This window comes from Mytilus galloprovincialis, chromosome 9 (genome assembly GCF_965363235.1).
Source record: "Mytilus galloprovincialis chromosome 9, xbMytGall1.hap1.1, whole genome shotgun sequence".
Lineage (NCBI taxonomy): Eukaryota > Metazoa > Mollusca > Bivalvia > Mytilida > Mytilidae > Mytilus > Mytilus galloprovincialis.
This window is the reverse complement of record NC_134846.1, coordinates 51,856,804-51,871,230: the sequence shown is the minus strand read 5'-3', so window position 1 is coordinate 51,871,230 and position 14,427 is coordinate 51,856,804. Positions and strand designations below refer to the sequence as shown.

At 32.1% G+C, this 14,427-nt stretch overlaps 1 protein-coding gene across 1 annotated transcript; it reads left to right on the top strand.

Moving 5' to 3' along the window:
• The first annotated feature begins 5,933 nt into the window (after nt 1–5,933).
• On the top strand, nt 5,934–13,584 carry LOC143045249 (protein PERCC1-like). Its single transcript, XM_076217625.1, has 2 exons — nt 5,934–6,198; nt 12,436–13,584. Exon 2 carries the CDS (start codon nt 12,500–12,502, stop codon nt 13,373–13,375), a length of 876 nt encoding a protein of 291 aa, XP_076073740.1. The 5' UTR covers nt 5,934–6,198; nt 12,436–12,499; the 3' UTR covers nt 13,376–13,584.
• Nucleotides 13,585–14,427: the final 843 nt, after the last annotated feature.

Sequence of the window (14,427 nt, the reverse complement as noted above, 5' to 3'; positions counted from 1 at the left end):
CAGTCTTTTCTTTTCACTATATTAAATTAAATCGTATCTGTTTATATTAATAAAATTAATCATTGATGATAACTTAACTAAGAAAAGTATGCTTTTATTACCAAATATTAAATGCTATGAATTTGTAGGAATACTGTTGCAAGAATGAAAATTATATTGCATGTATACAGAGGGTCAGAGAAAACTATGATGAAAAGAAATGCTTGAATATTGTTTTATAGGTTTAGAGGCACATGTTAAAGATGTCGTGCTATAGTTTTTTAATTCCTTTTTATTTATTTGTTTTAAATTTTGTATACTGAGACATTGATGATATGTCGAAACAAAATATACTGAAAAATTATATTGTTTTATAAGTAATATTATGCTCCCCTTTTAAAAATTATATTTTGTAATACATAAACTAAAATATAGAAATAAACAAAATTACTAGACAGTACATCAAACAGACCAAGCGTATGCCAAAGCGAAAAGCCCCTGAAGAAAAAGATGTAACGATAAAATCAAACAACACATGGACCAGATAACCCTTGAAAAAGGCACAAAATGTGTTTTGATAGTACACACCGTCATCATGCTTATTTATCCAAATCAAATGACTGTTTCTAGAACCAGTGTAATATTGAACGTGTTTTATCAAATTGTACCAAGCCTCGAAAATATCAAAATGTCCACACAAATACCCTACTATTTTTGGGGTAGATATTCTTTATTTGAAGGAATTACATATAAAAATATAAATGGATTTCCAACACTAATATTCATAAGTTATATCCGCCATCTTTATAAGCATGGTTAAGACAATGTTTTACCATGAGAAATCCAAAATATCATTTGAATCAAAGTATTAGAAATTGACAACCCCATTGTGTTCTGAAGATCTCTTAAACTTGTTTTGAAATTTGTCACTGACCGAGGCGACGATGTAAATACGGACGGACAAACGAAAACTTGCACTATATACACGTTACTTCCTAAAGCGAGATGTATGATAAAATGACATATAAAGCCACATCATTGATAGGAATAAGAGAAACACCATGAGCTTTATCCTTCAATCTCTGAGAATTTAAAACACAAAATAAATACAGCACATAAGTTAAAAATTTATAAAACGATTCCTTCTTGTTTTGTTATTAATGATATTTTATTGTCTTTTCGTTGTTTTTCTTATTTGGTCCTGATGTTGTCTGTTTTTATTTTTGGTCCTGATGTTGTCTGTTTTTATTTTTGGTCCTGATGTTGTTTGTTTATATTGTTGGTCATGGTTTTGTCTGTTTTTATTGTTGCTCATGGTTTTGTTGTCTGTTTTTATTTTTGGTCCTGATGTTGTCTGCTTTTATTTTTGGTCCTGATGTTGTCTGTTTATATTGTTGGTCATGGTTTTGTCTGTTTTTATTGTTGGTCATGGTTTTGTCTGTTTTTATTTTTGGTCCTGATGTTGTCTGTTTTTATTTTTGGTCCTGATGTTGTTTGTTTATATTGTTGGTCCTGATGTTGTCTGTTTATATTGTTGGTCATGGTTTTGTCTGTTTTTATTGTTGGTCATGGTTTTGTCTGTTTTTATTGTTGGTCCTGATGTTGTCGGTTTTTATTTTTGGTCCTGATGTTGTCGGTTTTTATTTTTGGTCCTGATGTTGTCTGTTTATATTGTTGGTCATGGTTTTGTCTGTTTTTATTGTTTTCATGGTTTTGTCTGTTTTTATTGTTGGTCCTGATGTTGTCTGTTTATATTGTTGGTCCTGATGTTGTCTGTTTATATTGTTGGTCATGGTGTTGTCTGTTTTTATTGTTGCTCATGGTTTTGTCTGTTTTTATTTTTGGTCCTGTTGTTGTCTGTTTATATTGTTGATCCTGATGTTGTCTGTTTATATTGTTGGTCATGGTGTTGTCTGTTTTTATTGTTGTTCATGGTGTAGTCTGTTTTTATTGTTGGTCATGGTGTTGTCTGTTCTTATTGTTGGTCATGGTTTTGTCTGTTTTTATTGTTGGTCATGGTTTTGTCTTTTTTTTATTGTTGGTCATGGTTTTGTCTGTTTTTATTTTTGGTCCTGATGTTGTCTGTTTATATTGTTGGTCCTGATGTTGTCTGTTTATATTGTTGGTCATGGTGTTGTCTGTTTTTATTGTTGGTCATGATGTTGTCAGTTTTTATTTTTGGTCATGGTTTTGTCTGTTTTTATTGTTGGTCCTGATGTTGTCGGTTTTTATTTTTGGTCCTGATGTTGTCTGTTTATATTGTTGGTCATGGTTTTGTCTGTTTTTATTGTTTTCATGGTTTTGTCTGTTTTTATTGTTGGTCCTGATGTTGTCAGGTTTTATTGTTGGTCATGGTTTTGTCTGTTTTTATTGTTGGTCCTGATGTTGTCTGTTTTTATTTTTGGTCATGGTTTTGTCTGTTTTTATTGTTGGTCCTGATGTTGTCGGTTTTTATTTTTGGTCCTGATGTTGTCTGTATATATTGTTGGTCATGGTTTTGTCTGTTTTTATTGTTTTCATGGTTTTGTCTGTTTTTATTGTTGGTCCTGCTGTTGTCAGGTTTTATTGTTGGTCATGGTTTTGTCTGTTTTTATTGTTGGTCATGGTTTTGTCTGTTTTTATTGTTGGTTCTGATGTTGTCTGTGTTTATTGTTGGTCATGGTTTTGTGTTTTTATTGTTGGTCATGGTTTTGTCTGTTTTTATTGTTGGTCATGGTTTTGTCTGTTTTTATTGTTGGTCATGGTTTTGTCTGTTTTTATTGTTGGTCATGGTGTTGTCTGTTTTTATTGTTGGTCATGGTTTTGTCTGTTTTTATTGTTGGTCATGGTTTTGTCTGTTTTTATTGTTGGTCATGGTTTTGTCTATTTTTATTGTTGGTCCTGGTGTTGCCTATTTTTATTGTTAGTCATGGTGTTACTTGTTTTTATTGTTTTGATGGTTTTGTCTGTTTTTATTGTTGGTCCTGGTGTTGCCTATTTTTATTGTTGGTCATGGTTTTGTCTGTTTTTATTGTTTGTCATGGTTTTGCCTTTTTTAATTGTTGGTCCTGGTATTGTCTGTTTTATAATGGATGTTGTTTGTTTTTATTGGTGGTCATGGTGTTGTCTTTTTTTATGCCCCACCTACGATGGTAGAGGGGCATTATGTTTTCTGGTCTGTGCGTCCGTTCGTCCGTCCGTCCGTTCGTCCGTCCGTCCGTCCGTCCGTTCGTTCGTCCGTCTGTCCTGCTTCAGGTTAAAGTTTTTGGTCGAGGTAGTTTTTGATGAAGTTGAAGTCCAATCGACTTCAAACTTGGTACACATGTTCCCTATGATATGATCTTTCTAATTTTAATGCCAAATTAGAGATTTTACCCCAATTTCACGGTCCACTGAACATAGAAAATGATAGTGCGAGTGGGGCATTCGTGTACTGAGGACACATTCTTGTTTTATTATGTGTTCAATTAGTTATTTCAATTTTGATATTTGGAAATCACTTGCTGTTTAAGGAGAAAAATATTCAAACTATAAAATTAGATATATTCATATCACAGTACTTTACGCAGTTTTACCACAATTTTTCTCAATTAACATTATGAAGCCATTATGAAAGTCGTTTTAATATGAGACTTCAGTACTCATTTGACCAAATTGTTCTCAACCGTTCTTTGACATGTTTTTTTTTCTTCTTCTTATCAACACTTCTTATGAATATGCACACGGGCGTTCCTAGTTAGAGAAGATCCAGATTTGTAATTTGGACATATAAAGTTAGTATTGTGTTGTTTTTTTCGGGCGTTCCTGGTTCCTGGTATATCATTTTCATGTAGGAAAACTATTTGTTGTTTATTTTATATAGCGATTCATTCCTTTTACAGATTGGAACTATAAAACGTTATTTGATTACAGAATACAAGAATAAAAAAATTATATTAGGAGATTATAACCATCGGTCATCACTGGGTCATTTCCCTGTCGGCGGACTTGGCATACATAAGTATATGATCCAGATGTGTGATTCGGACGTATTAAATTATTATTATTGTGTTGTTTTCTCGGGCGTTCCTAGTTAGGGTAGATCAAGATGTGTGATTCGGACGTATAAAGTTTTTATTTAGTTGTTTTGATTTTGTATTCCTTTATTTTTTTTCGTTTAACTTACTTTGTATTTTATTGAAAAAGTATTTCATCATGTGATATTATACTGTATGTAATACCAACTATGAATAATTTTGATAGCGTCTTTGTCTGATTTATTTGTATATTTGTTTATAATTTTATGTTAGTTGTGTTTTATGCCTGTGATGTTTCAATTGAATTGTCCTTATGCTTTTTAGTTGTATAAATACGCGCAAGACATGGCTTAGTATTTATGCATTCACCTTTTGTGGCGTTTCTTATGCGGGTGAGACCCGAGTAGCGATTTGGACGCAGGAAGTTTATTTTGAGTGGTTTTCGTTTTGTATACTTTTGCATTTATATTTTACGTAATTTGCACTTTTCGGGAAGGTATATTTCATTATGTTTAACTACACTGTTAGTACTATCTACTACTAAAACTGTTTTGTTGACGTGTTCACAGGTTTGTTTGAATTATAAAGTAAGTTGTGTTGTATTTCTGTGATGTATATTTACACAATTTTTGGCTGCTGAATCCCTGTTATTGTCACGTTAGCTAATTATTCCTGTTTTGGTTACTCGCCCAATTTGGTAAGTTAAACGGAACTAGGAAAATAAATTTCATAAAAGTGGGAGGTTAAGCTACATGTAGCTTAAAACCGGGCTTAAACCATCATTTTTCTCGAAAAAAAACCTAAACAAATCAAGAATATCGTACTTGTTTTAGGTTCGTTCGGTTGGTTGGTTTAGTGGGGCGTTTTGTGATGTCCGGTATTATGAGCTTTAATTTACTTTGGAATTCGAAATTTGTGTTGCTACTCCTTCGCTTTTTTGTAGACTTATCTCGAACATCTGATGCTAACTTCCTGAATAGATTGAACAATGACTAAAAAAAAGTCCCATTAAGCTACTCACATATATTAAATAATACTGTACTGTTTACCATCACAACGAAATCGCAAAACAACTTAAATATACCCTTCTAAACATATATATTTAAACAAAACAAAACAAAACGTTCCATCTGCAAAATTAATAACTTAGCTGTATTCAAAAACTGGCCCTCTGTAACGGTAAACAACTCCTGTTGCACTTTCGTCGGTACCTTTCTAATTAATTGTTACGAAAGAAGGACCAGGTATAGTCAACAAAAGACAAGAAAACAATCGCTCGCATGTGCCGGAACCATTTCACCTACTCATTCAACATTAGCAATGGCTTGCATTCATGTTTATCAAATTTGAGGAAATATGAATTAACTAAACATCGCCATTTGAGAGACATAATTTACATAAAATTTCCATGAGTAAGACGAACAGTGTTGAAACGATGTTAATATAATTTTGAGGTACATACTATAACTGAAAAATGTAGTATTTAACCTGCATATATAAAACGTATGAAAAAAAGGTTTTGCGTTTTAATATTAAAAGTCGGCATTTGACTCAAATGATCACAAGTACAGCTAGGTTTTTTTTAATAACAATCTGACAAAGCTGTAATGCTAGTATCCTCAAAGAGTCTTTAAGAAAAATTAAGTGTTATTTCTGAATAATTTATTTGTAAAGCATAAACTAGAGTATATAATTGTATTAATATTAAGATATTCTTTTGTTTAGTTTAGTTTTCGTGAATTTTGCTAAGTCATCCAATTTTCTCCCACGACCAATTCCGATATATAAATCCAAAACGAAAACTTCATTATCAGTATGTTATATCTTATAGATTAACTTGTCAATTTCGAACAACTTAATTGTTAAAAACTGCGATAAAGTACGGAAACCGAAATAATCTGAATCGGACGTGCAATGGGGCGGTTTAAATAAATGAAAACATATGCAAATATGAGAAAATTTTGATATGATTTGCTATTCGAACTCAGGTGAAACGCCTCATGTTTACAAAGTAAACTTATCGTAAATCACACCGAGACTTCACAGATAAGCCGGACAAAAATATGGTTTCCCAGTAAGGAATAAGCTTAAATTATCGATACACAACTCAACTCAAGATAAAATACGTTAGTTTTAGGTTTTAAAAATGGTTTCCTTGAGAGAATATTGTGATATAGCGGGATGAAATGATTTTCAGAAAGGATTTTTCGAGCTTATTGTCAAGGTAAGGGGACAATTGTTATTTAAAGTGTTGATTGGGTGCAGATTCAGCAGCAGAAGTTATTCCTCGATGTCTGCTGCAAGTGTCAAGGTACATCAATAGTTTCAACATTACTTGCTTATATAAGGTCAGGAAAGGAGGGAATATAGATAAATGCAAAAAACTATGTATATTTCGATGCAGATGTTAACAAAGATTTAAAAAAAAAACGTTATCAACTGTTTTAGGCTTAATATATATCTACTGGTATGTGATATTTTCTCTACAAACTAGGTCAGTAGTATCTGTGTATGTGGGTCAATAGTAATCTGAAAGAACAGTTATCAAATTGGTATTGGAACCTTAGTTTTATTATTGTTAACTTATTGTCAAAGGAAGCATTATATGTATATCTTTACTAAAAAATTGGAAGAAAGATATATTAATATCTTTGAGGAGAAGCATCGAGTGAAAAAGGGGGAGGGGTGACAAAATCATTGCTGGTTCTAGTCCTAGTAATAAGCCAAAGAGCAGCAGTTGATCAATGCTTGCTAAATATCATAACAAAAACAAGAGAAGCGATGAAAAATAAGATGATATTTAAAACAAGACAAAATTACTATTAAAAGTAATTGACGGATCTAATTTGGTTGGATATCTTAATATACTGCCATGTTTAGATGAAACATATATTGGTGCTTTTTCCCTAGTCAATGAAAAGTATCTTTTTTCATGATTCAATACTCTGAAAACCGTTTTGTAAAGATGTCATATGCGATTATCATTTTAAGCATGATTCAGTGTTTCGATTAAATATTGAATGAAATATAGTTCTTCATATTTTGCAAGCTATCGAAATCCAAATTAGTTTGGTCAAACAGTTTGTCCTCGATTTGCATTACTTCAGACACACCACAGCTTTCTCTCAACTTATGCAAACTGTCTGGCATTCTCCCTTCCAAGTTTTTATTTATGCATGTATTCACATAAACAATTTAAATCTTATTTTATCAGTGTTCTAAAATTACATTAAACACTTAAGACTTTGACTTTAAAGTGAATATTTAAACAATGAATACTTGTTATTTTAACGACCTACAAAGAGCTATAGTTTTATACTTGTTTATCTTGACTAAAGTACATTTATACTAGACAAATACAGTTTAAAACGTATACACAAAATTACGTAAGGAACACGTTTTTTTCCTGTATTTTCTTTAACATTTTGTGGTAATTTCCCCCCTACCTTTAAAAACATCCATTATTTACAAGACCTCTGCCTTTTCATTAAGCCGTCTACACATGCATACACTTAGTTTTCCATATCTTGTTTCCGTGAACCAAATCTCTGGTGTAAATTTAATAGTAGATATGGGTCCTTTTTGGCAGGACAGGCAATATTTTACTGTCAACAAGGATAAAATATTGAATGGAGGCAGAACCTTTTCTATGAGGTTTTGAAGTGTTTGTTGATTATAATAGGTGATATACTATTTGTAAATATTTATATAATTTTATAAAGGTATTTTCAGTGGTATTACCTTATGCTAAAATGAGAAACAAGAAAAGCCAGCTTAAATCCATACGAGACATTGCAATCAAATTAAAATTAAAGTCTTACTTTTAACACTTTAAGTTTGTAACACACATGACTGATGTTTGTAAGTTTCTACTAATCAGATTAATTCTAATTAGACTAGATAATGGCCAATTTTGTTTTAAATGATAAAATTTGTTATAATTTAAAATCTTTGTACTATTATAATCTGAAAGAGTCGTAGTCAGCGTTTTATATATATAAAAAGATATTTGTTTATTTTCTATTTTTTTATGTGCAACTCAAAATTTTAATCTATTCGAGTTGTATATTGCCTCTAGAACTACAACATAGTATCAGAGGCATCTGTCTGAATTGCAAGTTATTTTAACATTTAAAGAACTTAAACTTAAAATGAAAAATGAAAATTTGTATAGTCTAATAGTAAAACAAATGATCGGAATTTTTTAAAGAGATCACAGACAATGTGTTGCTTTTATCCAACTCCATTTTTACATATTCTGTAGAACGAAGTTCAACATTACCATTTAAGGAATATTGAACGACAGTACATGGTAATATGATTAAATTACTATATTTCAGTTCACTTAGCGCAAAAGAACGCAAAGGCCGCAACATATTGTCTTTTGTTGAATTCAAATACTCCTCCATCTCGTCTATTATATCCAATAAGACATTGTACATTGTACATATTTCACTATATGTATATGCAGCGAGCAAAGAAAAAATAACATATCGCCTTCACGATTTTTAGTTTTAGGCAAAAATCCATTGTTTCCACACTGCACTTAGAATAGTTATATGCGGTTCATTTTATTAAATTGGACATATACCCATTAAAACTCTACGTGCAATAGCCTTTACATTGAACCGTTCGGTTCTTTTATTATTCCTAAGTGCTACACTTTTAAAAACTGTGGTAACAAGTTATTCATTCGGTCATGACAACATAAATTCAATCATTGTCCTTGTAAAAGTACCATGGACTCAAAACTCTAAACTCTTATACGTATTTATTGTATTATTTTTATCGGATTCCAAATTCCAAGTTTTTTCTTATACTGTCAAAGTTAATTCTGGGATCAGTGCTGTATCCTTTCTATTGAGGTGTCAAAAACTTCAGGAGACCAGTCTATTTTAACCAATAACCCAAGAAAATTTATCAAATTTGGAAAAAGCAGTATCATTCAACTGAAAATTATATACAACTTAAGCTTTACCCATGTTAGGAGATGACCAAAAACCCTGTTGCTATCTACCCTATTTCTTATTTTATTGATTCGGTTTATGTGACAATAGATATAGAAACAACGTGTCAATTTCTCAAATCCTTGTTTATTTCGTCAGAAGAGGAAATGTTATCACTCGCCTTCAATAATTATTTATTTGGATTTAATAATAGGTTTTATTGGTTTTAAGACGGAGATTGTGATAGATTTGAGATTGGGTAATAAATCATTCAAACAGGTGGAATGAACTTAAAAGACCGACATTAATTGCGAAATTATTTACTTTACTGTTTATTTCAATGTTAATGTATAATGCAGCTTTAATAAGTAAGCTTTTAATGCCTCTTTTATAACACAAATATAAATATACATTTTGAACCCATGTTAACGCAGATTTAATTGACACATGCAAGAGCAGTTGTACGGCAGTAACATGGATGTATTTTAGTTAGTCAGTTTAGCCTTGTCAGCAGACCTTTGTGGGCTATTTCTTTATTTTAAAAATAAGTCTGCTGATACTGTTTTTGTTCAGATACCAACTTATTGCTACCAATAATAATTGCTACAAATGGCATAAGACGCCTTCTTTCCAGTAACAGGAACAGTTTTCCAATTGTTCTCAATTATCCACTTTTATTTCGTTACTTTTGTACATGTCCTGAATTAGTAGGATACAGTTGAAGCTGGACATTACGAAGCACCATTATTTTCAATCTCTTTTTATAGAAGTATCTTCAAGAAACATAATCATTTCATAACTGATTTTATTTGAAAAATGTAAAATAACAAAAATACCTAAGCAGAACAGAATAGAGGAAGGTATTAAGTCTCGATAAATTCAAAAGAAAGGATAACAACTGTCATATTCCTGACTTGGTACAGACAATTTCATATGTAGAAATTGGTGGATTAAACCTGAATGTATAGCTTGCTAAACCTCTCATTTGTATGACAGTCGGATAACATTCCATTATTTGACAACGATGTGTGAATAAAACAAACAAACATACTGTGGATTCATTAATATTCGTTGGGATACCAATATTTGTGAATGTCGTGGGACAGGAAAACCACAAATTAAAATATTCAACGAATTACAAATTGTTTAAAGGAGTAAATGCAGACTTTGCAAATACCAAGAAATTGAACATCCACGAATATGTAATTTTTCTTCAAACCACGAAAATTGGTACCCACGAATAAATGAATCCACAGTAATAGGTAAAAATGTCAAAAAGAGGGATACAGCAGTCAACAAATTACAACAATAAGGGTCAATCACAAACAAATAGTGTATACAGCACAGTATAAACACAACAGTCAAGCTATACACATAAACGGGGCCTCTTAAAGTATAGTTTATATGGTAGTCAATTGCTATATTCTTTAAATACTTTTTTTAATTTTGTCATTTAAGAGTATTTTGTGTTGGTGCCAAATCCTTCGAATCTGTTAAACTTGCTAACTAATTTTCTGTATTGTTGCTTGATATCATATATAAGGGTCTAGATGGGGTTTACAGAAAAGAGAATAATTGGCTTTGACTACAAAAAATGGACAATGAAAAAACTAAGAAAAGTGGCCATAATATAAAGAGTTTAGAACAATTGGCAAAAAAAATAGAGAAAAGTAGAGAAAAAATGACCTAGATATTTAAAGAATACGTAAATGAAGGACCCCATGAAGACCTCAATACCTTTAAAGGTTGCGTTTTTTGTTGCTGCGTTGCTTTTTCAGTCACGTATAACACCCATATCTCCTTTCATCCATAATCTTATACCTTTTAGTCTTATAACCTTTAGAAATCAGTCATAGTTGAAAGCCCGATTGTGTTGAAATTTAGGTTATCAAAGTTCCATGCAGTGTTTGCATGCACGAATAACATTGCAATCGATATTTGTTGACTTTGATGGCGTCATTCTTTTATCTATTTAATACTTTAGACAATTGTGCACCTGTGATACACATGTTGAAACGAAATTGCTTTGTCACATAATATGAGAACATTTTTAGTTTTTACAGTTCGTGTCGAATTTATCAAAATGAACAGCTTATGTTATGGTAGAAATGTTGTCTGCTTAATTCCACTGAATAAGACTAGTAAAGAAACGGTTTCATTCAGTTATAATGCAAATGATAAAATATCCCTCCTAAACTCGAAATATGTTTTAATACAGTGACAAGCCTACTGATTTTTTTTAAGAAAAAAATCCTATCGCAATATTTAATATATATTCAGTAAAACTGTCGATGCCTTTTCTATCCATTCACAAAGCCTGTCTCTGCATTGTTATATATATATTCAGTAAGTCTGTTTCTGTATTTGTAACCTTCTCAGTAAGGCTGTCGCTGTATTTGTAACCTTCTTAGTTAGCATGTCGCTGTATTTGTAACCTTCGTAGTTAGCCTGTCGCTGTATTTGTAACTTTCTTTGTAAGGCTGTCGCTGTATTTGTTACTTCTCAGTAAGGCTGTCGATGTATTTGTAACCTTTTTAGTAAGGCTGTCGCTGTATTTGTAACCTTCTCAGTAAGGCTGTCGCTGTATTTGTAACCTTCTTAGTAAGGCTGTCGCTGTATTTGTAACCTTCTCTGTAAGGCTTTCGCTGTATTTGTAACCTTCTTATTAAGGCTTTCGCTGTATTTGTAACCTTCTTAGTAAGGCTGACGCTGTAATTGTAACCTTCTTAGTAAGGCTGTCGCTGTATTTGTAACCTTCTTAGTTAGTCTGTCGCTGTATTTTTATATATGCATTAAGCATTTGGCTATATTTGCTATCTATTAATTAATGAAGTCCCTGTATTTTCTATCTATTTATTAAGCAATTCACTATATTTTCTATCTAATACTTAAGCATTTAGTATATGTACTTTCAAATGCCAACCGTTAGGTGTATTTGTTGTGTTTTTAGAGTTCTGTCTTAATGAAATTTACCCCGCTTCTTCCTCTCGCATACCCTTAAAGATGTTTCATGACTACATTGTTTACTCATAAGAGTACAATTCTATTTGTAAGAGTTCCAGCTAATTTGATGTATTTTATGCGGACTTGAAAGAAATGATATAATTTTGATATTATTACAATTATGCTGCTTATTGTCAATTAATGTTAACTGTAAACCAGAGTTGCGAGATGGTTTCCTGAAATTTTGCGTTGATAAGACATTGAAGCAACAGGGAAAAAGGAAACACAAATAATGTTAGCTATCTAGCTTACTGTAGATGAAAAAAATTGTAGCCCAGGCCTAGGATTATATATATAAAAATTTCGCATACAGCACACGCTACGGATTCTGTAAATGAAATTTCTAACAGTGTGTCATCTAAACTGCTAATATTTCGTCTTTATGATTTTGCTAAGCAGGAATGGGGTTACTGGCAAACAAAACGAAAAACACGAATTGACAACCATTCAAAAAGCTTTGTCTATAGTAATGACAAATAAACAAGTGTGTAATTTATCTTTTTCTTTTCCAGGTTTGGGTGTTAATAGAAAAATGACAACAAATTCCTAAAAAAAAATCATAATTCAAGGAATTAAATGCATATTTTTCAAACACCAAAAATGCATGACAATGAACCAATGGCCGCCATCCATGGTACACGAATGTCTCCTCACTCACAGAATGATGTCAGAAGCTCAATTATTAAGCGGCCTTTTGAACCTTTGGCGAAACCAACAGTAGACACTCTGCCTGAAAATTATAAGTGTCCTAGATATGACGATAAAATGGAAGATGACGATTTTAGTGACCATGATTCTCATTATTCCGAAGACTTTGAAGATTGTGATTTTACTCTTGAGAAGGAACAAGAAAAAACTCCTGATATTACTCAACGTCTGCTGAATTTTGCAGATATGGTTAATCAAGATATTAAAAAATTCTTTGGGAGGAAAAAGGACGATGAGTCATGTGACATTTACGAAGACAAATGGGTGGCTACGAAGTCTGGCAGGGAACTCTACTATGCAGATCTCTTACGAATAGCACATGGTGAATCTGTGGAATTGAACAAAACAATCAAAAACATGTCGTCACAAAACTCACCAAATAATAATAATGACTCAAAATATCGATATACAGGGAAAATGGACACGAAAGCTGGTCTCGGTCCATTAAATGAACTGTTCGATCTTGGACTGAAAAAAGTAAATACAAAGAAAATCAAACGCCCAAAAATCGAGAAAAAAATTGAAGAAATTATACCTATGCAACAAAGAAAACTGCCAGACTCTTTTTGGAAAGAGCCAGGAACAAATAGTGACTCAAGATTAAATGGAACAAATGCTCTTCAATCGTCGCGCGCACCAGACTTTAGTGATCTTCTGCAATCATGGGCGCGTGGCGAAGAAGAAGAATTCAGTTCAAGTGAAATGAGTATTGGATCGGCAGAGTCTGTCATGGAACAATTGTGATTCTGAAAAATGTATTGCCAAAATGGGAAAACAAACAAATGAAATATTCAACAGGGTACAAATATTACAGTGCAATTTTAGTGAATCCATTTACATCTCAAACCAAATTAGAAGTTTGTTTATTAAGGACATATCTCATATTCATTTCCATGACACACTTTACAGAATTGTGTAATGCATATTATATTAAAAAGTAAAATGTTCACAAATATTTAAGCTTTACATATAACATTATAAAATCAAACTATTCCCTACACAACTTATATATATTATAGACAATATTCAACACTTTTAAGAGCAAGAAATGTACTGGGTTACAATACAAGATAAAACATAACTCTTTGCAAAGACCCAAAACTAAATGAACCTTTTGATGAACATTACATTTAACCCACAAAAGAAAGTGTAAAGGAATAAAAATAAAATTGAGAAAGGAAATAGGGAATGTGTCAAAGCGACAACAACCCGGCCATAGAGCAGACAACAGCCGAAGGCCACCAATGGGTCTTCAATGTAGCGAGAAACTCCCGCACCTGTTGGCGTCCTTCAGCTGGCCCCTTAAAAAATATGTATACTTGTACAGTGATAATAGACGTTATACTGAACTCCGAATTATGTACACAAGAAACCAAAATTTAAAATCATACAAGACTAACAAAGGCCAGAGGCTCCTGACAGGCTCAAAATTGCGGCGGAGTTGAACATGTTTATGAGATCTCAACCCTCCCCCAATACCTCTAGCCAATGTAGAAAAGTAAACGCATAACTATACGCACATTAAAATTCAGTTCAAGAGAAGTCCGAGTCCGATGTCAGAAGATGTAACAAGAGAAAATAAATAAAATGACAATAATACATAAATAACAACAGACTACCAGCAGTTAACTGACATGCCTACTGATGTTGACATATTCAGCATGTTATTTATTTTCAGGGATAATTCTCATTTCAACAACAACAAATAAAACTCAGCGATTATGTATTTATAAAAAAAAAGCAAGAAAGGTCAGCAAACACAATGAAAGCAGCTAACGGGAGATACAATTTTATTT

What these genes read in the sequence shown, in the direction of transcription:
- LOC143045249 (XM_076217625.1), top strand. Translation starts at nt 12,500, where the DNA reads ATGCATATTTTTCAAACACCAAAAATGCATGACAATGAACCAATGGCC.